This window comes from Ixodes scapularis, unplaced genomic scaffold (assembly GCF_016920785.2).
Source record: "Ixodes scapularis isolate PalLabHiFi unplaced genomic scaffold, ASM1692078v2 PGA_scaffold3__209_contigs__length_174095766, whole genome shotgun sequence".
Taxonomy (NCBI): Eukaryota; Metazoa; Arthropoda; class Arachnida; order Ixodida; family Ixodidae; genus Ixodes; species Ixodes scapularis.
Window position 1 is genome coordinate 163934809 of NW_024609868.1, and position 26288 is coordinate 163961096.

Below are 26288 nucleotides of genomic sequence, written 5' to 3' on the forward strand. Positions count from 1 at the left end.
ATGCCCGCCGACAGCGAGTACGAGGGCTCAACAAATTCTGTAACTCCTCGTTTTGAGTCTTGCGCATTTATTGGCATTCCGTTTTCAATGGTAATTACCTTTGGCATCCGCGTCCGACACCTCGCCAAAATACACCGCTGTTTCGGAAATAAACGTAGAAATACATCCGTAGATTTTTCTCGGGAATAAACTTAAGAAAATCTGCGGCCCAATTGTAACTATAATGCCGCGTCTTTGAACGATGAGCTTAGCGTCCCCTCCCGCCCGTCAAAAGCGATCCCGAAGTAACACATGGAAGCTGCCATGATGCAGGACATTTTGTGCTGGAAGTCCCGGCAAAAAGTATGAGGGAGTGTTGCCGTCGTTGCAGATTCCTGGCTGCTTCTGTGTCAAGCTGAAGAGCGACATACTGCTAGGTACACCAGAACCGCTCAGACACCGACAGGAGGGACATGTCACGGGGCGGAGGGAGCACTCTTTAGGAAACGGCAAAGACACCGGTGGGACACGTGTTCCAGGCACCATAGTTGTAACCAAAACCTGCCACAGCAGGATAATAAAACCTGTCTCGTCCCTCCCACGGGATGGCTTATTCCTAACTCCAACACATGCTATAAGCAAATCGTTTAAAATCACTTAAAGGGCCCCTGAAAGCAAACAAAAAATGTTTTATTAAACTAATTTTAATAAATAAATAATATTTTATTAAACAAATTTTTAATAAATAATAAAAATTAAAATAATTTTTATTATTTATTATTTTTATCACATAAAATAAAAACTTTTAGAACAATATTAATGGTGTGATACGCGATTTAGTCGGTAGTCACCTCCTTTCAACATGTTTTCTCTCTCAGCCTTTCGGGCGCGTGGGGGAGAGGTGGATTGGCTTCGCCTTCCTTTTGAAGTGGAAGGAGCGAATGACCATTCCCTGATGTCATGGACGTTGCGCGCAGAATTTCAAATAAATCTATCGCCGTCAATATTGCTCTCAAGATTAATTTTGGTTTTTGCGTAAAATTTATTTTTTGACACACGTGTCAAGAAATAAATTTTCTTAAAACTGTCAAGAAAAAAATAATTAAACAAAAAAAAAACAAATTGTTTAAGAAATTTTTGTTTTTTTCTTTTCAAGGGCCCTTTAAGATATATACCGAGGGAACATCTTTCAAAGCACGAGGATTGTCCCAAATGGATTGAATCTTGTCAGAAACATTCCGAACTTTGATTTACACCCCAAAACTAAGTGGCAGAAAAAAAATTTTTTACAAATCTCTGTAATGCGAAATTAGAGCTCAGCTCTTGAGGAGGAGGGGAGGATACAGAGGTGAGGGTATGCCCTTCCTTTTCTTCTGTACCCTCCTCTCCTCCCCTCCCGACATCAACACCAATTCAGTTTCCCCACTAAATTTAGTGGGGAAAATAATGTCACATGACCTCATCACCAATTCAGTTTCCCCACTAAATTTAGCAGGGAAAATGACGTCATATGACATTGCGTCACGTCACCCACGAACAAAATCAATTTCTCCGCTAGATTTCGCGGGAAAATAGAAGTCACATCACCTCAACAACAATTCAGTTTCCCTGCTAAATTTAGCGTGGGAAATGACGTCACATACCCTCGACACCAATTCAGTTTCCCTGCTAAACATTTGGGGGATATGACGTCACATGACTTCATGTCATGTCACCCATGAACCTTTTCCGCTAGATTTAGCAGGAAAATCGACGTAACGTGACCTTAACACCGACTGAATTTCCCGCTAAATTAAGCGGGGCGATTACGCTGACAGGCGCCCAAGAGTTGCGCTCTAAAAGAAACCAATCTCGGGGAACTCGGGCACAAACTCTGGGATTACTCTAAACAGAGTGGTCAGGCCTAACATCTCCGCTAGACCTACAAAACATAGGATGAGGACAGGTTTTTAGAACTATGCGAGATTTCGGAAAAGACGATGGTGCTGAAGTAGCGAGTGACAGTTACAAGATGTTCACCGGCCACACATATATATATGCGCAAACAAAGATAAAAATAATGCGAAAACTGTAGCAGCAGGTAAACAGTGCTCCTAAAGCACTGCACTTGCTGTTAGGCATCCAAGACAGTTGCCCAGCACAAACTCTAAAACCTGCTGGTTGCAATCCCAGTCACAGTGTCATGACACTCACGGAGAGAGCCGGGAACTTATTTCTTGCGTGCCTTTCCCTGCTTCTCTTTCCGCTTTTTGACGTGCTTCGGCAACTTCGTTTGCCTCTTCTCCTTCTTGGCATCTTTCACGGCCTTCTTCCTTTCCTTCCTCTCGTCGGCCGTCTCGCCTTTGGGCCTCGCAGCATTTGCAAACTTGGACGTCTTCTCGTCCGTTTCATCGTCGTCTGCCTCCTCGCAACTGCTCCCTTCATCTTGGGAACCTTCGGAACTTTCAGAACCCTCCAGGAGCGACGGCTTCTCGGCCGGACCAGACAGATCCGACTTCATGCCCGTGACTGTGTGGTACAGCACTTCCTCCTTATGCCCCTGCACCCTGGCCACGTCCTTCTCAAAGTCAACCACCTGGTCCAACCTCTGTGGGATGAAGGCCCTCTTAAAGACCTCCTCCTCCACCACGTCCATCCCTCCAGATTCCCGAAGCCCCGCCTCCTCGCTGGCTCGCTCCAAATACGCGTCCATATTGCCCTCGTTGACGGTCGGATCCGTAACAAAGTCGAAGAGCTGCCGCACGCTCATGGTTCGCACATCCTTCCTGCCGAAGAAGTCCGTGATGTTGGTGCAGTCCTTGCGGAGGAACTCCAGCGCGTTGGGGTGGTCGTGCTCCACGGATTGGGACACATCAATGAGGACAACCTTGCCCTCATGGTAGAGCAGGTTGTACTCGCTCAGGTCGGCGTGGACGAGGCGGCAATCGTGGAACAGCCTGCGCATCATCACCACGCAGTCCAGGTAAAGCTCCCGGCTCTTGGAGGCGCTCATCGGGACGTCCTTGAGCTTCGGTGCGGGCCAGCCGTCTTTGCCCACAAAGTTCATCACCAGGACGTGGCTCCGAAGGACCACGGGCTTCGGGCAGGGAAGTCCCGCAGCGTAGATGCGCGACAGGTTGCGCATCTCCTTCTCGGCCCAGGTACGCACCATCTTGCGGGGGTTGCTGCTACAATAGCCATTGCGGAACCGGAACTCTCCTGCGAGAAGTGGGGACACCCTGAGGTTAGAATCTTCGACCAAAGCCATCTCTATGATTTCATACGGCCAGTATCGTCCTGGCATGTGTCCATGAAACCAAACATTTAGAAAAGTCGGGAGAACTCTATGACAATGCTGAGGAAGTCCGCAATCAGGTATTTTCTCTCTGTTTTCGTCAGTTTGAGAGCCACCTTTAATAAAACCATTCTAGGCAACTGCAACAGGGTGCTAAAGAGTTTTAGAAACCAAACTGTACCCAATAGCGTACACTCCTATAATTGTACCAGGTCTTGACAGTTATATGCCTGTTGATTGCAGTCGGAAGCATTCAATCGCTCAGCAGTGTTTTAGTCTAAAGTGCATCTCAAAAGCGCTTAAGCGTGACAATCGTGTCTTTATTATTTAGGAAAAATATAAATTATTATGATAAAATACTATACCAAAACTTGGCACAAGAAAGCATATATTTTGGGACTTTGCTCAACTCAACCAAGCCTTAAGTGCCAAATCTGACTCCACCAGGTCCTTTCCATCATTTCATTCTCTATGCATCCTTGAGCTCAAACATCTTCGTCTGAAGGAGCAGGTGTACTTAGCCCATGAAACAAAAGAGGTCCTGCAAACCCAAAACCATTTATATACTACCAGTTATTTCTAGAAGCTGGTACGATGGCAAACCATAGCGCAAGTGTCAGAGAGGCATCCTAGCTTCCAGGGCAGGGGGTACCAACACCTCCTATCGCCACCGACAGCTTGAAGCCTGGTTCAGAAAGTTGCACTAGTTGCGTTTGGAGCGACCGACACGAGAGCAATGACAAAGGCACTGGGACAAGCGTTCCATCCTTACCATGGTAAAAATGTCTAAAAAATGATCAAAATATTTCCTTTAAGAACTACTCAGCATGTGGCTAATTATGATAAATTTAAATGTAGCCACTAAGATGCTCTTCAGAAGTACAAAAGAAAGGTTTTTTCACAAATGTCTAAAGTGCATAAATTTAAATGCTCAACTTGGAATTTGTGTGACTATGAGAATGAAAGGGGCTATATCAAATCATACAATGATTTCGAAAAATCCTAAATATTCAAAGTGTGCCACATATTCACCACTATCAGTTCTGTAACTCTCTAGCTGACACTTGCTTCTTTCGGTTTGTTGGCAAGTACGCTTCTGTGACGTCAAATTAATCAGAGAAGCTGCTCCATAGAAGACCTTGGTTTGTCATAGCACTGATCTAACTTCTCCCCTGCCGCGGCTTTCACAGCTCGATGCAGACATAAAATGTGTGCAGCGGGTTAAGGACAGCCTAGAAAGCTAAACTATGCTCTCCGACGAGCCACCGTCGATATTCCGGAACTCTGAGACGAAACGTAGCTGCAGGAGCTCAAATCAAATGGTCTAACATCATCCACTGTCCTCTCTGCTGCTGTCAATGAAAACACAAGCAGCAAAAGCAGTTCAATCACGCGATTGAGGCAGTCTTTGTAGCGGTCTTCAATGCCAGCAGGGGCCCTTATCTACACGGTGGAACCAGGGGACCGGGACATTGCCGCCTGCTACATGTCGTGTATTTGTTTTCGCCATGACAACCGATATCGAACACCTCAACTACCGCGTCACTGGCGCAATTCTGATGAAAGACGAGCATGCTCTGCTCCCACTTCTCCATGCTCCGTACATTTTGTAGCCGATAGTCAAGACGACCTATGCGCTACATAATCTATACTACATTAGAAATATCAAAATATAATATTGTAAGACATTGGAGTAACATGCACTTCCTACTGGAAACTTATATTTTTAAATGCAATTTTTTATATTTTTAATGCGAAATTCATGTTGATAACAGAATCAAACAATTTTTTAGCATATTTAGAGGCTTAAAACTGAAAACCAGTGCCTCTACCTCTAACGGAATGTATTCTGGGTAAGACGAGAGTGTAAAAAAAACGCAACGCAAAACAAATTAACAAAAAAATAAAATGTTCTTTTTGTACAGCGCGCTGAAATTGAACGAAAAGTGGAAACATTCTTCGTTTCATAATTTATTTCTCAGTACTCATACATGATAAAGGCACAAACTTTGCTTAAAGGCCGACTTACGAAACCATTTTCCGCAGGGTAGGAAAGTGCTCCCCAACGACCTTCGCTCCCTCCCCTCTCGCACTCCTTCCTCCTCCTCTCCTGAAAAGGGCGGGTCCGGAAGCTAGTCTCCGTGGAAAGGAGAAGGGGTTTCCTCCTTTCTGGGTGGCAAGGAGGATACCTCTTCTGCCGCGGAAAACGGTTTTGTAGGTCATTCTTTAATTTGGAAGGCAATGAAAGGTTCTACACATGGTATTATTTTAAAAGCAACGCTGAACATAGCAGACTCAATAAAAAACATCCACAATTTAGGACAAAGTTGTTCACGGAGGCATGTTTGGGGATTTTTAAAAAGATTGGAGGCGTCGAATAATAAATAGTAGATATACTGTCGTTTTACGCACTTGCACATATATCACACTAAAAAATTATTTTGAATACTTTGAGATTGAGAGTGATAAAAAAAAAATGAAAGCCGTTTACAATCCCATATAACACCGGATTAGAACGCAGCTCTTGAGGAGGAGGAGGGGAAGGTACGGAGAGGAGGCTATGCCCCTCCTCCTCTCCAGCTCGCCTCCAATTTAGGGAGAAATTTTCCACTAAAGTTAGCGGGGAAATTTTTCCGCTACATTTAGCGGGGAAATTTTTTCCGCTAGATTTAGCGGGGAAAATTTTCTGGTAGATTTAGCAAGTAAAGTTTTCCGCTAAATTTAGAGGGAAAGTTTACCCATAATGCACCGCGCGGTTACGCCGACGGCGACGCCGCTCAAGCCGGAAATGGGCGCCTAATGCGCCGTTCACACCCTTGCAACCGAGTACGACCGAGAGAGACCAGACCGGTTTTTAAGCCTTTTGCGACTTCTTAAGACCGGATGAGCTGCAGCAGTGCTGGTCCTAAGACATTGCAAGAGGCTTAAAAACTGGTCTGGTCTCTCTCGGTCTACTCGGTCGCAAGAGTGTGAACGGGCCTTAAGAGCTGCGCTCTAATAAAACGCCACACACGACAATCATCAGAACCTTGGCATTCTTTCGCGCTGCTTTGAGATTTTTTTTGTCAGAAACTAAACATGTCAGGACATTAAAATAAAAAGGATTGTTCTTCTTGGAACATGCGCCACAAAATATAAAAATCTGAAGCAAAATACAAAATATGACAGCACCTCGTTGCCTGAAACCAAATAAAACCGCGTGCGTGCGTGCGTCACAAAAATCTGCATTTCATACAGTAATTTATAAAGAAAAGAACTCAGCGTAAGACACCCATCTTATTTATGATAGAACATTCCGAGTCAAAAACGCCACTCCCACCAAGCTGCCAACCAAAAACGTCATTCATACAAAAAAAAAAAAAAAAAGGATTCATTTACGGATTGACCAGCGCAGTTTGGCGCAATTTGCGTCTTTAGGAGCAGGAACGTGCAGGCAAAGGGGTATTTATCAAAATGGCACAACTGGCACAGCTGAACCACCCCTGTAAAAGGGGTAGTGCAACGATTTTAATGTTGAAGGAATTGGCAGTTTGCATTTTTCATATTGTTTATCCAAGCACAAGCGACCCAGAAACGTGTCGCCTTGCCCCGAAAAACTGCTGTTCAGCTGTGTAATCACAAAGAAAGAAACAAATTTTTTGCCGATCTGCAGTTGCATGTGGCGGTTACGAAAACTATGGTGACAGCGTCTCTGAAGGATACGCGGAAGTGAGCAAAGCCTGTCCCCCTCCGCTGCTACATTCGACGTCAACGCCGTGGCGAACAGACTTTTGTGTCGATCGCTTACCATGACTTTCGACGGTGCTAATTCATTAAAAGTCGATAATCGCGGAGGAAGTGGCTGGGGTCTCCAAAGAGAGAACCCACGGGGAAACCATGTGATCCCCCACAGTATGTCACTCGAAAGGCAACGTGGAGAGTTGAGAGGCACTTTGACATTATATTTGTCTAATTTTTTTAAATAAAAACTAGCATTCAAAAAAAATATATCTTTCACTTCTTCGTTCCATAGGTGACGCAGATTAATTTCCGCAATTAATAAAGTCCAAAAATCGTTGCACCACACCTCTAGCATGCATTCCTTTCAAGCTCCTCGAGCACACAGTGAACAAGCACATTACCGATTACCCCGAAAACCATACACTTTTCAGCGACTCCCAGCATGGTTTCCGATGCAGTCGCTCTACAATCCTTCAGCTTATTAGAACTGCGCATGATCTGCCCGGCGTTATTAACGATAAAGGGCAAGCCGATGCGGTCTCATCAATTTTTCGACGGCCTTTGATGCCCTATGACGCATTCCTCGTTTTCACGGGTGTGCCACTAGGTGGAAAAAGAAGAAGTGAAACGGTGGGCTCAAAGAGCGGAAGCGGTGGGCATTTTTCGAACTGGCTGGAGCATCCGGTCTCGGCGACGCACCGAGCAAGCCTCGGCTACGCCCCGAGGAACGGGACTCGGCCTGGTACATCGCTTCGCAAGTCCGACATCCAAACACTGAGCACTCAGCCACCAACCACCAGGGCCCGTTTTCTCGAACGCGAACTGTGGGTTAAAGTTAACTATTGTCCCTAGAAGAGGGAATTCTAGGTCACATGACTGGAAGAGCAGGGGCGCCCAGGGAGGAGCAGTACCTACAAGCAAAATGGCCGCGATGTCGCTTAAATGGGGGCTAGTAGTTCTTGGTTCTTCTGAACATTCATTTCGATTCCTTTTGTTATATTAATGAAGCACCATCAACCTATTAGCACGTCGGGCAAAGCGGTAATTTAGAAGGACTACTAAATTAACCGACGGCAGCATTCCGCGAACGCATCACTCTTCAGCAGTCCGGGATCCAAGACATATGACGGTACATAAGCCTTGCAAGTGTTTTTCTGGTGAGTAAAAAAATGTTTTGCGAACGAGTGTTGGTATATATTTATATTAACACGTTTAATTTGTTACACTATGCACGCCAACTCGTGAGCAGCGATTACTTTGCGAAGGGGGTTATCCTCGATAAAGTCTTCGTTCCGGGTGAACAGCTGGGACATTGTACTGTTTTTTTGTTCGCAGTGCGCCAACAGTATGCCGACAGCATCGAGGTTTCTACATATCCCCGGTGGCCAGCAATTCAGCGGTGACAAGAAGCTCAGCTCCTTGTCACCGGTGGATCGGTTGGGCAAATGGAAAAGAGGGCAAACACTTGAGATCAGCAGGAATCGCAGAAACCGCTGCAGAACCCAGGGATCCTGGGTTCGAGCCCCACCCCTGCCCGTTTCGATCTGGATGAGCATCGTACCGGCGTGCGGTCGTGCATCACTACTGCGTGGTGCACGTTAAAGACCCCAGGCTAGCGGTTGTACTGCACTGGCTAAATTGCTCATCTACAGCGTGTGACTCGTCGCAACTTTAAAATGGCTGACCAACTACACGCCGTATAAATATTCCCACAACCCAATTAAATTAATCGCAGAAACGTGCGTCGCAAGGAAACAAAACGAGACTACAGCACTGGCGATGCCAGACTGGAAGGCACACGGGAAGGTTATGCGTTGTTTATGGCGAAACATAGTGAAGGAAATGTTTCTTACATTTTCGGATATCCGTTGGCAAACTCTAGCATAGTAGCTAAAATTTCTTCGTACCATCGGAAGCAAATAAATTGGTCTTCAAGTACAACATTACTATATTTTGACTTAAAATACCATACTAGATCGATAAGAACCAGCGGAAAAAGAGAATAAACAAAGTGACTGGCTTGTTTCACTGATAGATGGCGCATCTTAGTGCCCAATCAAAAATAATTTTTGTCATTCTATATCCAGCCGTGTATTACAGTGTCTAGGTACTTTTTCCTTCCTAGGCACCGTGGTTTACCAAAATGGGTTTACCATCGCTTCGAGAAAACCGGCCCAGGAAGTGTTCCTGAGTGACTCGACCAAGGACTTACCACTCAAACTGGGACCTATTGACGGTATAGGTTATTTTTTATATCTAAGACGTAGATGTTCATAATGTTTGCCTGACACTACTTCTAATTATTTTTTTTCCTTTCCGTTCTTCTTGTGTTGTAAATGTATCTTCCTTTTTTCTCATCCTTTACTGGCCTTCTTGTCTCTACTGCCTCTGCATACCTCCCCGGCATGAACTTGTCAAGTTAAGAGCAGCCGGAGTTCAATACACTGCTTACACTTAAGCAACAGAAAGTAATATGTGGAAATTGACAGTACTCATTCTCACCATTTGGATGTTTTTTTCTCGAGTCCCCCAGGAACCAGTTTAGGCTCGTTATTATTTCTTGTTTATATACTGTTAAGGACATTGATCGAAGGATTAAAATCAGGCTGTTTGCCCATGCTTACTTTTTCTACTGTAAAGTTGAAAGATTTGAGGATCAAGCTATGCTCAATAACGCTTCCTGTAGTCTCTGGTTGGGATGAGAAGTGCCCAATGAAACTTGATCTTCAAAAAACTGCCTGTATTACCTTCACTAAGAAGAGAAGCCACCTAATTTATGACCATCTTTTTAATAGCTCTATAGTTTCCAGGGGCAACCACATAAAGTACTTGGGTGTAATGCTCACACGTAGCTTTAGCTCGTTATAAAACTTTGTTTTATAACGAGGAAACTTTAACTGGCACAAGCATCAACAAGGTTGACTGCATACATAACTCTGATTAGACCAGTGTTAGAATAAGCCAATCCGGTATGGGATCAACCCATCTAAAACTGAACATATTCAAAACCAGAGTTTACGTTTCATATATGGCATATACAAAAGGACCAATTCTATTTCTCAAATGTTGTCATTGCCTAATATTCAGTCCCAATGTAAACTATCTAGATTAAAGCTTTTGCTTTTGTATTGTGATCAGGCAGACTGGTATCGACCCTTCCACATACTTGCTCCCTCCGTTCAACCACTCCACAAGAATAAACAATTTGTGTCATCTTTCAATCATTGTCCAATGTGTTTAAATATTATTTTTTTCCTAGAACAGCAGATGACTAAAACATTTTACCAAGTGGATGTAGTGTCTACTGTAGTGGAATCTAGCCATAAATCTGGCTTGGTCTGGCAACTCTAACACTTTACAAGATGGCTACCAACTAAGGAATGAACGTCAGTATGTAAATGTTCCAATCCAAGGGAATCCTTCCCTTTTTCTACACCTCCAACATTACAATGGCGACGAAGATGCGTTAGAACAACGCAAGAATCGCCCAACAGTGATTTTGAACCGCACGGACCCCTCCACACCCAACAATGGACATCTTGTTTGACAGGATGGAGCACAGCAAGCTCCCCACTGTTTTCCTTCTTCAACGCGCGTGCCACTGACGCCAATAACGTCGGCACCGAGTGGTTGAAGTGGGTGAGACGCTTCGAGAACTTTGTGGTGGCCTGCAGCACCACAAGCGACGCCTGTAAGACCGTTTTGCTGTTGCACTACATCGGGGAGGAAGTCCATGACATCTACTGCGCGCTTCTTGAACCTCCTGCGATCGCACCTGCGGCAACAGCGTCATCTGTCTCAAGCACCCCTGGCGAAAGCCCGCTCTACACCGCAGCACGCAAGAAGCTGGACGCCTACTTTGCTCCAAGGGTCAGCACAACCTTCGAGGCCTACTGTTTCCGGCAAGCCAGGCAAGTAGAAGGAGAGTCCCTTGACTCATTTTATGCCAAACTACGACAGCTAGCGCGACACTGCGCCTTCGCCAATTCAGACACGGAAATAAAAAATCGGATCCTGCTGTCTACGACATCTTCACGCCTTCGCCGCTATGCCATGCAGCATGACCTCGACTTGGAGGGAATCCTCAAACAGGGCAGGTTATTTGAGGAAGTGGAGCACAACGTCACCTTGATGGAACAAGGAAGCCAGGAACAGCAGCCAAGCGAGAACACAGTGGCAGCGATAGCAGCGAACGTCAAGCGGTCTTTGCACCACCACCCATCCAAGCGCTACCAGAAAACCCCATCACAGCCTCGTGATAATTCACCTCGTCAGCACCCGGATGCTACATGCTACAACTGTGGAGGATCGTGGCCGCACGACGGTGGTCGATCCAGCTGCCCAGCCAGAGGCAAGTCCTGCAGGTCATGCCAGAAGGTTGGCCACTTCTCCAAAGTATGTCGGTCGGCTCCAGTCGCCGTCCGTGCTATACGCAAGAATCCTGGCTCGGACAGCGACGAGTACACATTCGCAACTGACACTTGACGTGACATCTCGAGGTCACTGCGAGTGATCGTGGAGGTCAACGGCACGCCAGTAGAATTCACCCTTGATACAGGAGCTACTGCGTCAACCGTGGGATCAAGCGACCTGACGAAACTCGGGTTCCGCCACAGCTTGGAGCAAACAGGTGCAAAACTTTTGGCATACAGTGCAACGTCCCCACTGCTAGTGCTTGGCAAACTGTCTGTGACCATGAAATACAAAGCTCAGGAAGGCACAGACGAAATCTTCGTTATCAACGGTGACCATCCACCCCTTCTGAGTTTTTCTGCAGCCTCACGTCTGGGTTTACTCCACATCACCTACAATGTCGAAGACATCTTGACGGCAAACAATATTCAGCAACAGTACCCCCCGCTTTTCAAGGGAGTTGGATGCCTTCGAGACCAACAGGTGCGCCTGCATGTGAATGACAGTGTGCCACCAGTCGCACAACCACACCGTTGCATCCCTTTTGTTATGGGGAAACCACTAGAGGCAGAACTGACTAGACTGCTAGCACTCTACATCATTGAGAAAACCGAAGGGCCAACACCGTGGGTGTCTCCAGTTGTTCTAGTGCCCAAGCCACACGACCAGGAAGCTTTGCAGATGTGCGTAGACATGCGATGCGCCAACAAGGCGATCTGCCGCGAGCGGCACGTCACGCCAACAGTTGACGACATCCTCTCAGCACTCAACGAAGCAACGGTGTTCTCCAAACTCGACCTCAAGGAAGGGTACCACCAGCCTGAGTTGCACGAAGACTCCCGGCCAATAAAAACTTTCTCGACACACGCCGGACTCTTCAGGTACAAACGTCTGAATTTTGGTATCAACTCAGCAGCAGAAGTATTTTAAGACACCATACGACAAGTCCTCGGCAGCATTCCCAACGTGCTTAACGTTGGTGATGATATCCTGGTTTACGGCACGACCAAGGAAGACCACGACAAAGCCCTTGAGGCAACGTTAAAGCGTCTGAGCAAGGGTGTAGCTTCCAAGAAGTGTAGCTTCTTTCAAGAGCGGCTCACTTTTTTTGGACACGTCTTCTTGAGTGCTGGAGTACAACCAGATCTGATGAAGGTGACAGCTCTCCAGAACTCCAATGAAGTCCGGAGTCTCCTAGGGATGTTTAAGTACTGCGGACGCTTCCTACCCAACCTCGCAAACCTGACTCAACCGTTGCACCAGCTAACCATCAAAGGAACTTTATGGACTTGGACCAGCGTTGAACAAAGAGCATTCGACGAGCTCAAAGGCATGCTCTCGAACTCTACTACTCTAGCCTATTTCGACCCCTAGAAGAGCACAGATCTAATCGTTGATGCTGCACCACATGGTCTTGGTGCAATTCTCGCCCAGTCCTCTGCAGCTGGAACTAGGGTAGTTGCCTACGAAAGCCGAGCCTTGACGGCTGTGGAAACGCAGTACTCTCAGATAGAACGAGAGACGTTGGCTGTGGTCTGGGGCATCGAGCACTTCCAGATCTACTTGTTCGGCACCAACTATCGAGTGCTCACTGACCACAAACCGCTCGTCAACATCCTGTCAAACCCACGTTCTTCTCCGTCAGCGAGGATCGAACGTCTGGCACTTCAACTTCAGCCATACAGCTTCGACATCGGGCACACCAAGGGGTCAACTAATCCCAGCGATTACTTGTCTCGACATCCACCACAGACCCCACCTGAAAAGAAAGGCAGGCTTCGCACCCTTGTAAAGATGTCAGAAGACTATGTGGCCTGCATGATACAGCACAGCTTACCATGTGCCACGACCTTGGAAAATGTCTTAAAGGAAACCAAGGCAGACCCCCCGCTGACCAAGGTGACCAAAGACTTGCAACTGTCGCAACTCGACAAAAATGACTGGAAGGATAAACTCCTCCGTCCATCCTCCCGAGTAATGAGAGAACTCAGCGTGTCCAGAGAAGGACTGATCCTGCAAGGGACGTGGATTGTGATACCTACCAACCTACAGCATAAGGCAGTCCACCTTGCACGCAAGGGGCACCAAGGAATTGTCAATAAAACAACTGCTGCAAAGCAAAGTCTGGTTCCCTGGGGTAGACAAGCTCGTGGACAGTATTGTGAAGAGCTGCATTGCCTGCCAGGCGGCAACACCTGAACACCACCGCGATCCACTGCCTGCGTCCAAACTACCGGAGTGTCCTTGGACTTGGTTTGTCTCTAGACTTCGCTGGACCATTTTCTGATGGCAAGTATGCAATGGTCCTCATCGACGACCACTCAAAATACCCAGTAGTAAACATTCTGCAAACACTTGCCGCACCAGATGTCATCAGCAAACTATGTGTCATTTTTCCCCAGTTCAGCATTCCAACAGTGCAAAAGACTGACAATGGTCCTCCATTTCACAGCGAAGACTTCTCAAGATTCGCTGAAGAATTCGGATTCAAACACTACAGTGTCACGCCACTTTGGCCCGAGGCAAACGGTGAAGTAGAGAGATTTATGAAAACGCTCAACAAGCTAGTCTTGACAAGCAGAATTGGAGGCAAGGACTGGACGGACGAGCTACAATCCTTCTTGCTAGCCTACCGCTCCACCCCACATGGCTCTACAGGAACTTCACCGTTTGAGCTCCTCTTCAAGCGCACAGTGTGCAACCTACTTCCGGTAATCCCCGACCCAGACAACAGTAGCCCTACTCACATCAAGGCACAAAAAAACGACGAATCCAGGAAAAGACACAACAAAAAATTTGCTGATGCATGGCGACACACTCAGCATCACAAGTTTGTTCCCGGTAAACTTGTAATCTGCAGACAGGAGCAGCGTAACAAGTTCACTCCGTTCTGCGACCCCAAGCCCTACACAGTCATTGAGGTTCATAGATCTTGCGTCGACGAGAAGAACTGGACATCAAAGACCCAGGGCCCCCTTCATCCAACCCCGGCAATCGCATCTCTTTAGACCATCGCTCATCTCTGGCCCCATCTGCACCGCCAGTGACCCAACCAAACAGTGCTGGGCGCCGTTATCCGACAAGAGTTTGTCGTGCTCCTCGTCATCTTTTGGACTTTGCAGTGTAGAAAACTTTTCTAACAAAATGTTGATAAGGAATTTTTTTTTCAAAGAAACATTGCAAGTTAACGGAATGTATCAGAGCGAACTAGAACTTTGAGTCTTATTTTCTCAGGGGATAAATGGTGTTAAAGAGAACTCTTCTACCAGTCGGACATTTTCAGCATACTTTTAGTGTTGCAGTCTTGTCGAAAATATTTTCTCAGGGGGATAAATGTAGTGTCTACTGTAGTGGAATCTAGCCATAAATCTGGCTTGGTCTGGCAAATGTAACACTCTCCAAGATGGCTACCAACTAACGAATAAACGCCAGTACGTAGTTGTTCCAATCTAAGGGAATCCTTCCCCTTTTCTACACCTCCAACATTACAGTGGGGACGTTCAATGCGCCACAGTTGTACAATTCGCCGACGCCTGTCCTTTACACTTATAAATGTGTTGCGCTCGCACAAATCCTTACAAGCCATTGTTTATAGCATATACTTCTTTGGTTTTTGTTAGTGCTTTAAAAATTGTCACGAGTCATCCCATGGTGCCCTATTTTATCATTATTCTGGTTCCACAGTGGTTATGGCGCCGGCTATTTGTTGATCGCTTCTGTCACTGTGCTAGTTTACATTGGGGTTTATTGCCTCGCGATATGAACGTTAATGGTTGTAAATCGTCCACAGTTCACTCTATACTGTCCCACCCCGCTTGGGCCTGCAAATGGCCCATAGTATATTGTAAATAAAAATAAATAAAGAGGTGCAAGTCATGTCAGGAACAACAAAATGACCCGAGCAACTCCTTCTTTACAGCACCTTGGAATTGTGTGCACATTGATTTTACTGGACTTTTTCGACAACGCATGTTTCTTGTCGTTGTTGATGCTCATTCTAAATGGCCAGAAGTATCCATCATGAAACACACAACTAGTGCCGACACCATTGCTTGTTTCTAGGTTTGGTTATCCTAATACCATTGTCTCCGACAACGGACCTCAGCTGACATCTGCCAAATTCAAAGCCTTCGTCCGGGAGCTGGGCTGGCAGAATGTTTGGTGCACTCCCTTAAGAAAGCACTAAAGAAGGGGGCAAACTGGGAAAACATACAGGTAACGCTTCAACACTCCTCCTCCGGGAACACACCTCATGCTAGGACGAAAGAGACTCCTGCCAATTTGATGTTTGGTGGACGCCTTCGTTCAAAGTTAGACAACAGTGAAAAAACAGGTGCAACACGAGCAATGCATTCAGAGCTGTCAGCACATCTCCACTTTACGCACCTTCACAAAAAATGACTGTTTGGGTTCACAATTAAGGAAGTGCCAAGATGGGTCCGGGGAACCCCGATGAGGCAAAACCTCCTACACCATACGAGTGCAGACAGTATGCGGTCTTGCGGTCTGGCATCGGCACCAAGATCAACAGATACACAGCAGTGCCATCGGTGTCAACCGAGACTGCAGTGCACAAGGCACCTTCTGGGAGCAACTATCAACGTCCGTTGCAACAGCTAACACTTTCCGGGAGTGTACGTCACCACCCGCTGCAACCACCAGTACTCTGCAAGCAGCAGCAGCTACCACTTCGCCGCCTGCCCGCATATACCCCTTGTTGCCTACACTCAACTTTCTGCAGCATTTCGGAAGTGAAGAGTTTGATCAACACTCAATCCCGTGGCTTTGATTGCCACAGAAGGCACGAGTACAGGAGGTGTCAAGGAAGCCACAAGGTGTGCCTCACCCGTGACGTAGCGATCTCTGTCCTTGAAGACGAGGATGGAGGTCTTGTAGACCTTGATGGCCCGGTCCGTGCCATCAGCCGCCGTCGCGTGGTACACGTTGGCCTCCTTGCCCGTGCTCACGCAGCCGTTGATCTGCCCCACCACGCCCTTGTTGAGCAGCTTGAACAGGATGATGCGGGTGTTGCGGTCCAGCACCTGCACCCGGCCCCGTGTGTGAGCGGTGCGTGGGGCCAAAGATCCGGAAACTGGGTGTACAATCCCTCCCTCCATTTCTACCCGGGGCGTGTGCAGCCTCGACCGCACGGCCACAGAAAGTTGTGTGGGTATGTATAGCGTGGTAACTGTGGTTACACGCAACTGCAGTTAAGTGTGTCCGTGTAAATAGGGTATAGGTTGGACACTCGGTGAGAAAGTCGGCCAAATAGCTGATCGCCGCAATTGTCACCAGTACCGCGTGGCGCTGGCCAATCGTGGCAGTGCGTGATCTCACACTCTCTTCCCAATTGTCCAGCCATGAAGGCTATGACCCTACCTTATGGTACAATGTAAAAGGGCCCTTAGGGTGTCTACCAAGTTGGCATTTTCGAATTCCCCCGAGTCCTTTTGCAAAATTCCCCGAGTAACACAGAACAAGGTCAAGATGGGCTGACACCATGTTGCCAGATGCTGTCACTCTCTAAACGGCATGTTATAAAGTAAAAAAAAAACATAATACAGTCTGAATGGTAACGAGTAACTTTTATAGGATTCAAAAAGAAAACAGAACGGAGTGGTTAGTAAAATTCACAGCAAATAAAATATTTAAAAAAAAAGGTAAAAATGTACTGCCATGTTCTCAGCTCACGCACAATTCCCCAGTATTTCACTGCTCTAGAGTTTATTTCAGTTTGAAAGAGGAACACCTCCATCTCGGCATCAGCCAAGACTTTGTTGTGTTTTTTTTAGCTCAAGCTGCTTCAAAGCGTCGGCGGCACATTTTCTGTTGATTCCTCAATGCATCGGCTCTTTCGGCGTGCAATGTTTTCTGCCACCTTTGACGAGGCTACAATCTGGGAAACACGCGAGAACACAAGGGGAGGGTACAGGGGGGAAGGGGGGGCGCAGCGGCGGCCATTGAACCGGTCGAAGAGGTCACTTGCAAGCCGTACGAAGCGCTTCAGACGGCACCATCAGCGACGGCGTCGGCCCGGGGCTAATTTTCTTTGATAGAAGCACAAATTTTCTGAGTTTTCCCAGACTACTCAAAACCCCTGAGAATTCCCGGTTGGTAGACACCCTGGCCCTGCAATCCTATTTGAGCGTCTACCTTTTTTGCTGTTTCTACATCTCTTATGGTTCGGGCAACCCAGCTGGCACGGGGAGTCACTAAATATCAGTGCGTTATATTTTAACCGGACGACGCAGAAACCTCCTCCTCCAATGGGGACTCCTTGTGGTGCTGAACGCGAGTGGCTTATGACGAATTTGTGGCGACGTTGGTCCCGGTCAGCTCCTGCCTTGTGACTGGCCAGAGCCGCTAAAAGCTTCTTCTTTTTTTTTTGTGGAAATACAAAGTATATGTGGTGGAAACCGTAATGGAAATGCGCGACGACCCGCCGACATACCCGCCACCAAGCAGTGAAATAGGCGGCACAGGCAGGTGCAGGCACCCCCCTGGATCCTAGCAGACGACGCATGATGCCGGCGACAAATTTTTGCAAGAAGCGAAAGTATGAATTTGTCTCCTGTGGTCTCGCACCACAGGAGACCACCCAGAACTTGCCCGGAACTTAAGCGTCGTCGAGTTGCTGCCGAGAGGCTTCACTAGCGTGCTCCGGACAGTTACGAGGAGTGTCGTCGTACGATACTACTCCCAGCTCCACACTTCTATCGAGGATTCGGAGCTCCAACTTCGACAGACCGGGAAAATTCGTGCCGGCAAGCTAGGTGGACGGCTGAAGCAAGCAACGAGCCATGGCTTAGCATGTGGCTGTGGGGGAAGAGACCATCAACATAAGCCGCAGCCGATTGGCCAGTCGCTTCGCTTCAACCATTGGCCACATAATAAGCCAGGACCAGGGACGTCATGGAGAAGGTTATTTGTTGCTTCTTTATGCAAATTTAATTTGCCTATAACTTGTGTAAGATAAAGCGAATTTTGAGAAAACTTTCACTACGTTACTAAATTCAGTGCACTCAGATTCGGTGCAAATTAAAAACCGGTCAAAAAGTTGATGCAGAACAAAAGACAAATGGCCTTTAGATTTTTCCCCGAGTGCACTGGAGATTTTAATAAAATAGAGAATTATGAATGCTTTGACTGCTTGGAGTGCAGTTTTAGGCAATTTAGGATTAACAATATTTAGAAGAAAGAAGTGACAAAATGTATGGTTGGACATACTATGGGTTTCTCCAATCTCAATTTTAAGACCACGACGAGAAGCCTAAATATCGAAGTATTTGCACATTTGTGTAAATAAATTCGACAGAACAGCTTCGCTAGATTTATTTTCAATCAGCTGAACAAAATGGCGACACCAGAATCACCATCTTAAAGGGGTACTCCAACATTTTCTTCATAGTCCCCGATTTACCTGAAATTTTGAATCTTGCCAAAGTTATTGAATTTACAATTTTGTTCCTCACCGTGTCTTTTGAAGTTAAAGTCTCTACTGGCACAATGAAAAAGTGACGTCAAGGGTAGGCAGTTTCATTCTGTCAAATGAATGCTTTGGAAGCTGGCTCCAGCACCCGCGCAGCAAGACAAAACAAATGCTCGGCATAATTAATTTCTAAACTGCCTGCCCAACCTGCAAGCCTGCCTTCCTCCGATGTCGAGGCACTGAAAAGCGCGGGCATATCTGAATGTTGGTTTCGGCATCATTTTGAATTGCTGATTTCACAATAACTATTCTGAATTTTGCTATACTAAATAGCATACCAGAAAGAGTAATGAATAGCGATTCTGAAAACAAAGTTGCGTTAGCTCAAAGAATTGCCGGAATACCCTTTCAAGCCGGAGCATTTCTTGTTTTTTCTCGAGCTCGCACGGACGGCGGCAAGCATTTGTCGCCGAGATCGCTCTGGCCCAACAGTGAGATTTCCCCGTCACCCAGACAATGGTGTGTGTGATTTCTGTCGGACATGCTGCACGAAGAATGGAACCTATGAGAGGCAACAGATGCACGACGTACGTAGTGATGCCATGGCAGCGTGCAATGTTTCACCGCCGCGCGCCGTGCTTTCACTTTTAAATAGATCGCGGCCAATGCTGTAAGCTATGCCAGTCAATCCAACGATAAGGATGTGCCAAGTGACATAGCGCTCCGCGAGCCCCCAGAGCCGAAACCGAATAGTCACGCTCTCAGTAAAGACCCTTAATGAGATTGTGTTTGTTTTGCAAGCAGCATCAAATGAGCCAATGCAAACTGTCCATTCCACGAGAGGTCCTTGAAAGCAATAGACTTCTTGCAAAATCAAAGCGCCCCATCGCAGCGAAATACCACGCAGTGCACTCTGGGAACTAGTTGGCCACTCAGTTTCAGTTTCGATTGAGCAGCTTCATTTCATGCCATCACGCCGTGACCGAATGCGCTGCTTATGTTTTCGATTATCTGACCTTTTACGAATGCACAAGACACTCATCTCGAGCGATAAAAAACAAAGACCGAGGCGCTATCATTGGTTCCCAAACCCGCGGATATTGTGCGTGTGCATGCAAACGTAGTAAGACGTGGCTTAGTCACCTCACTTGACGAGTGCATCTTTCAGCTCAATTTAAATAATCCCGACTAGTACCAGTGAACTACAACTGAAATTCGGTCACCTTGAGCCTTATATGTATTTTGTTTGCCAAACATTCGCTTCTTGTTACTTCATTGGGCGAAAAGCAAGCCGCATCCTCACAGGAGTATCAAAGTTGAGCCCAGCATTGACGCATGAACTTTTAAGGAAACGCAATAAATTCGACCTCACCACTGCACAAAAGTTACTATATGATGTCTTCCTCCTGTCATCATATATATCCCACTCAAATTTTATGCTGAAAGGAGATTAAGTTTTCGCAAACGCTGAGATTGGCTAGCTACGACGGAGGCCCTAACAAGCGTCCCCTACTCCTTCCTTGCTAAGCCTTTTTGGACGAGCTCTTACTGATGCCGAAGATCTGTGTCTGAACGGTGTGTCTGAAATTATCTCGGCATACTCAGTCAGGAAGAAAGCAAACACATAACAAATATTATGGCCATTAGCAACCATCAAATGCGCTTTGAATAATTTCGTTGGTTGGGCGCACCGCATAGGGGCTCAATTACGCCCATCCGGCGAACAGTGCGACACTCTTCACACAGGTGCTCGACTTTTGCTTTCTTAAAATGGTTTGAATGGTTAAATGTGCCTATAGGATTGCAGGATAACTTTATGCGCACATGCAATGTTGAATATTAGTGGTATGCAAGCGGGTAAGGACTTCGCTTCATGCAGTGCTGCGGGTCAGTACAGATAGGAAATAAGAAGTGTATTCGATTCGAGCTTTTCAATGGCGCCTCCGAGTTTTACCTCGCATACTCAGTCGTATTAAGGAAAACAGTATTTGAAAAGTTATATTTTGTCTAGGGACGCACAAAACAAACAAACTTCCTGAGCAGCAACACTAACGTAAAGGTGCGAGCTCGATGTGTGCATACTTATTAATTGTTACAGCTTGTTGACTCGCACACAAGCAAGATCCCCGAGCTTCGCAGCGTCGAGATTCCCAGCTCATTCACATAACTCGAAACGCTAACAGAAAGGCTCGGGTACAAAAGTACAACAAGCATCTGTTAAGACAAGTTATACGTCACTGGCTTGTGCTAAAGCTTCGAGGTCTGGCCATTTAGGTTAGTGTAGAGACCAAAAATGACGCTTTCAGGACCAGAAAACATGAGATACGCTGTGTATGATCTCTTGTCGACATACCGATCGAAACCGAAACCATACCAGTCTCCTCCCTGGCCAACTAGATCACAGAGTGCAATGCGCGCAGTGTTGCATGCAGGGGTTTATGCAAGTCGTCTATTGGCGATGCAGCACTCATTCATCGCAAGTCCAGAACGTTTGCACTACAGTGCTTATCGGTACTTGTAAGAAACGTAGAGCATGAATTTTAACCAGGGACTTTAGCTCTCAGTGCTGATTTGACTTCGCTAGCTTGTATCATCCGCTTGACATCAGTCATTTTCTGGACCACCTCACGTTTGCAAAAAGCATGAGCTGTGGCATATCTCGGCAGCGTGAGAGCTCGGTCTAAACACAATTTAAAGGTTTGCAAATGAACAGTTCAGCAGGTGCATGTTTGTCTCTTTGCAAAACAAGGAACAAGCTTTGATAATGATCCTGTGACAACCGTTAATCTAGTCATTCTACACTGAGCACTTTGATTCGATGGCGTCACAAGCTGAAAAGTCAAGAGAGCATGCAAGCTCGACCGAACTGGCGCTCTACATGGCTTTCAAGCGGGGCTGGGCAGTATCGCGATAGTAAAGGGCTTTGGCAGATCGCTCCGATACCCCCCCCAGTACGCAGGCACAAAGGCGAAGTGTCAAGCATCGTTAACAGGGTCATTGGAACCATCTACTAAATCACTCTAGTCTTTCGGAGATACTTTCAAGTATCTGCGTATCGAGACACATTAGAGACAGCTATTAGTATTTCAGCAGAGAAATATTTTTCCAATGTACCGAAAATATTGCGATACTCTGTCAGGCTTGGGTATCTCGACACAGTTGTCAAAATTGACCTTTACAAGGGGCCACGGAATTCAAGTCAAAATGTGTTTTTATTTGTAAACAAGATGTCAGTTAATTACACTTATTTGGACGGGGGTCCCAAATTTTTCAAAGAAAACTGTTGAAACCCTCGGTAATAAAGGGTTAGTCAGCAATCAAGTTGGCACCCTTGTATATAAAAGACAAAAAAATTGGAAAAGAAAATAAAAAAACATCTAAAGATGATTGCGGTATGAAACCAAACATGATTACGGTATAACCACTCTGTAACATCCTCTAAAAATGGGGGAAGAGAGACTACGCGGCATAATGCACAAAACAGTCCACGCATGCCCACTCGCGGCGTGGAGAGGGTTTGTTTCGGCCGGCACTCCGCGAGTAGATGCACTCCGAGTTTGTTCCAGTACTCCACGCATGCCTGCACTCGCTGTACTGAGAAAATCGAGCTTGCGCAAAAATGCAGTGCCCTCATGCGTCACCAAGGCGAGGTGGAACAGCAGACGACCGGGCTTTGTCTGCTACGAGCTGCCGTTCGCGCAAAGAGGAACCAAAAAAACAAAAGTGGATTTCTTGCTAGAAATTGCATTTCGCGAGAGACAGGATTGAGCACGAGCTTGAATTGAGTGTTATTTCATGAAGGAAGCAATCGACAACCCATAATTTTGATAGTTTTGTTGCCGTAACAGTCGCCAAAATCTACAAACGAGTAAAGAAAGGTTCCGGACAAGGTCGTTGCCAAAACGCGGCCAATTGTGGGCTCACGAGAGGACCTTTGTCGATAAAGCTCGCCCAGCAGACCCTGTGAAGAGTCTTATTAGCAGCCAAGAAAGCTAAACATGGCAATTTTAACCGTGTCTGGATAAAATCACCACATTTAACATTTACCTACACCAGTTATTTTACACCCCACCCTAGTTCTTTCTTTGAAAAAGCTCTTAATCTCTCTGCTCCTTAGGAACAAAGGCTGACCCGGATGTATTCGGCAAAAGATCAAAATCAAAGGTGCCACGAAACGTGCTGGAGATTCCAATGGACCAGTCTGAAACTCTATCCATTCAGTGGTGCACACTTCAAGGGGCCCTGCAATCATATTTAAGCGTCTACCTTTTTTGCGGTTTCCACGTCTCTTGGGGTTTGGGCAAGCCAGCGGGCACGGAGAGAGTAACTAAATATCAGTGCGTCGTATTTTAACCGGACGACGCGGAAACCTCCTCCACCGACGGGGGTGACCCGCGGTACCGAAAGCATGCGATATGTGACGTCTTTTGGTCCTGGGCTTACTACTGGTCAGAGCCGCTAAAAGCTTCTTTTGGGTCGAAATACAAAAGATGAGTGGCGCGAACCGTTTCAATTATTTATATAAGTAGATTTTGTTCAGTGTTTTAGATCAGAGGAGAAACGAATGCAGTTTATAAAGCACGGAAAAAAGAAGTGACCCGTCAACATACCCGCCACCAAGCAGTGTAAAAGGCGGCGCATACTAGAAAGGAGTAGTGGGATCAGGCGCTGACACAGAAAGGTCCCGGATGTACGCGGCCGCGCTGCGGTCGTAGGGACTGGAGGATCCGACCGGCTACGAGCATTCCGAAGGCCTTCGGCGAGCAGCTTTGTCTGGCTGTTTGGCCGTTTCGCGGTATGGCGGCGCGAAGTGGCTCCCATTCTAAACTGATCTTTACCCCGTGTTTCCTGTCATTTGTGGCCAATGAAGAGTCATGCAAATTAGTGTTTGATCGCGCAGCAAATGCAATGCGAGCCGCCCTGGCTGCCCGCTTCATACAGCCTAGCCAGAACATGCTCTAGTGGCGCCCTCTCGAGCCGTTGACACGGAGTGCGGCAGCCGTGAGCGCTCACTGAGCTCACTAGCCCTCCTCTAGTTCACGGCCACTCCAGCAACCAAGGACGTCATGAAGGAGGTTATTTTTTGCTTGTTTTTGTAATTTTGATTTGCATACAACTTTTAAAATAAAGCGAAATTCGAGAAAAGAAAAGTTTCATTAAGTTACTACTTTCAGTGCGCTCAGGTTCGGTGCAAATTAAAAAGTAGTAAAAAAGTCATTGCAGGGCCCCTTTAAAACTGAGCAAGCTGCTGTTTGATTAGATCAACGCTGTTTTCTCCACTGTAAACAGTTATGGGAACTGAAAGATTGCTCGCCTTTCGTTACTTTGTGCAATTGTTCAGTTGCAAGCTTACGGCTGAATCATGTGTCGTTCGTAAATATCAATTAAACCAATCAAGTGGTTTCGTCATCGCAAATATAAATGTTGCAGCGACCGCACACCTGTTATGTCAAACATGAGGTGCTAGTTTCGGATTGAGGTCGGTACTCTTACTAGATACAACATATGTAGCGGCGGCATCCATTGGCACTCAGCAAGTGCGTTCGGGAGCGATTCATTGTGCGACACTGGACGGACGGACGGAATTGCCTTCACCCTTTGTAATGGGCGGTAGTTTGCGCCACCTAGCCTAAGGGTGAAAAGACAAACATGATTCCTCCCACCCTTTTAAGTGTACATTCACACTGGAAAAAAAAGTGTTGTCGGACGAGCGTTTTTGCTTATTTTTGTACAGAAAAAAGTTGCACGCTGAGGACGACGATGTCTCTGGACCCAATTATTTCCCTCGACGTGCGCGCTTGAGTCAATCAGAAAGCGACCGGATGCGACGTCTTGCCTTTTTACGGTCAGGACATGTTTTTGCTGCTTCTATTTTCCATCCACAATAAAGGCAAAAAGGCAGAGGGGTCGAGAGATCCATGCAGTCACCAAATGTGGTTGGAAGCATTTCAGCATGGAGAAAAGCAAGCCAATTGTAACAACTGACTGTGAGCGGTGTTTTATATTTGTGTATGACGCCGTGAAACTACTCTTTCTCGTTTGCGCGAAAGCCGTCACCGAACTTCGCACTGTATTCCGACCTTCGAATGTGCGGCAGTGATCACTCCCAATGCGATTTTTGTGTGTCCTTTGTGCACACGCTACCACGGCGGAATACAACAGTTCTTCGAAAACACTATCGCACAAGCTGCGTGCAGTGCTATCAAGAGTTAAGGATGGCTAGTTGGTTTTGCATCGTAGTGTAATACACCAAAACAACAAGGACGAAAACAAAGGGAGAACTGGACAGGACGCAGCGTAACTTTCCAGTGAATGGTTTATTTCTGACACAATTTTAAAAATATAAAAGCAGGCACAATTGGCAGGACACAAAGACATGGCACTTGACAGAAAACAAAGACCATATCTTTGTGTTTTGCCAAGTGTGCCTGCTTTTAAAATTGTGTCATCGAAATAAACCATTCAGTTGAAAGTTAGGCCGCGTCCTGTCCAGTTCTCCCTTCGTTTTCGTCCTAGCTGTTTTAGCGTATGATGTCAAAGGTACGGACGCACGGGCGAAACCCCGTACACTTCTGGGCGGCACTACCGGGTGAATAGATGCAGTGTGATCACCTGTTCGGCCGTGGCGCGCTCGCCCTTGTCCCGCAGCCGGACCCGGTCCGAGTCTTGCCTGCGGTTCGCCTCGTGCAGCACGTTGGCAGCGCCACTCGGCACGCGGGGCCCGCCGTACGGCTCCAGGTTAATCTTGCTGCCGTACCTGCCGGAGAGCAGCTTCGACTGGTTCTGGTACTTGGACAGGCTCGAGCCCTGGGCGTTTGGGTGACTGCCGCCCGGGTGCTGCAGCGACCGGCACTCGTCGTCGTCCCAATCGTCGAACATGTCGTCGTCATCGTCGTCGTTGGTGCCTTCTTCGTCCAAGTCGTCGCTGCTCTTGCTCGTCTTCTGCTCGGCTCCGCCGAGGCGAGCTTGGCAAGTGAGGGATCTGAGGCGCTCGGCGGCTTCGTCCGCGCTGTCGGCGTCGTCGAATTGGCCCTGGACGACGTCGGCTTCCATGCCGACGGACGACTTCGACGGTTTTAACGCCAAATTTTGATGAAAAACGAAGCTGCACAGCCTGACTTTGCGGAAAAGTAAGGCAAATGTAAGCAAAATGTAGAGAGAACTTACATACGGCGCACCTCGTGGTTTTCGCTTGCGAGTTGTGCTAGACAGATAAAGCAGATAAAGACAGATGCTGATGTGATAGATGCACCAATGGGCAACACGTCAGAGCAGTGAATCACGTCCAGTGATCACGTCTCTGTGGCCGTGTTCCAAAATTTACTCGATCTTACTCCAGGGTAAGGGTTTTGCACCCTTGGCGTTCTAAAACCTACCCGCGTCCAGCGTTTTTCAATCTGTGCTGTCACGTGATACGATCCGCCGGAGTGACTCGGATCCATTTGGGTGAACACAGCCTGTGCAAGCGCCACT

General features: G+C 46.9%; 1 protein-coding gene across 1 annotated transcript; it reads right to left on the minus strand.

Moving 5' to 3' along the window:
* Positions 1 to 1066: 1066 nt before the first annotated feature.
* LOC8034350 (serine/threonine-protein kinase RIO1) lies at positions 1067 to 26028 on the minus strand. The gene is made up of 3 exons (XM_002408898.5): positions 25428 to 26028; positions 16233 to 16428; positions 1067 to 3177 (listed from the first exon to the last, which is right to left on the minus strand). The coding sequence occupies exons 1-3, from the start codon at positions 25866 to 25868 to the stop codon at positions 2189 to 2191; spliced, it is 1626 nt and encodes a 541-aa protein (XP_002408942.3). The 5' UTR covers positions 25869 to 26028; the 3' UTR covers positions 1067 to 2188.
* Positions 26029 to 26288: the final 260 nt, after the last annotated feature.

Excerpts from the sequence above, each read along its gene's own strand:
- LOC8034350 (XM_002408898.5), bottom strand. The coding sequence starts at position 25,868 with ATGGAAGCCGACGTCGTCCAGGGCCAATTCGACGACGCCGACAGCGCG. Across the intron at positions 16,429-25,427 it reads AGCGCGCCACGGCCGAACAG|GTGCTGGACCGCAACACCCG; the intron begins GTGATCACACTG and ends GGCCGGGTGCAG. Across the intron at positions 3,178-16,232 it reads CAGAGATCGCTACGTCACGG|GAGAGTTCCGGTTCCGCAAT; the intron begins GTGAGGCACACC and ends CACTTCTCGCAG.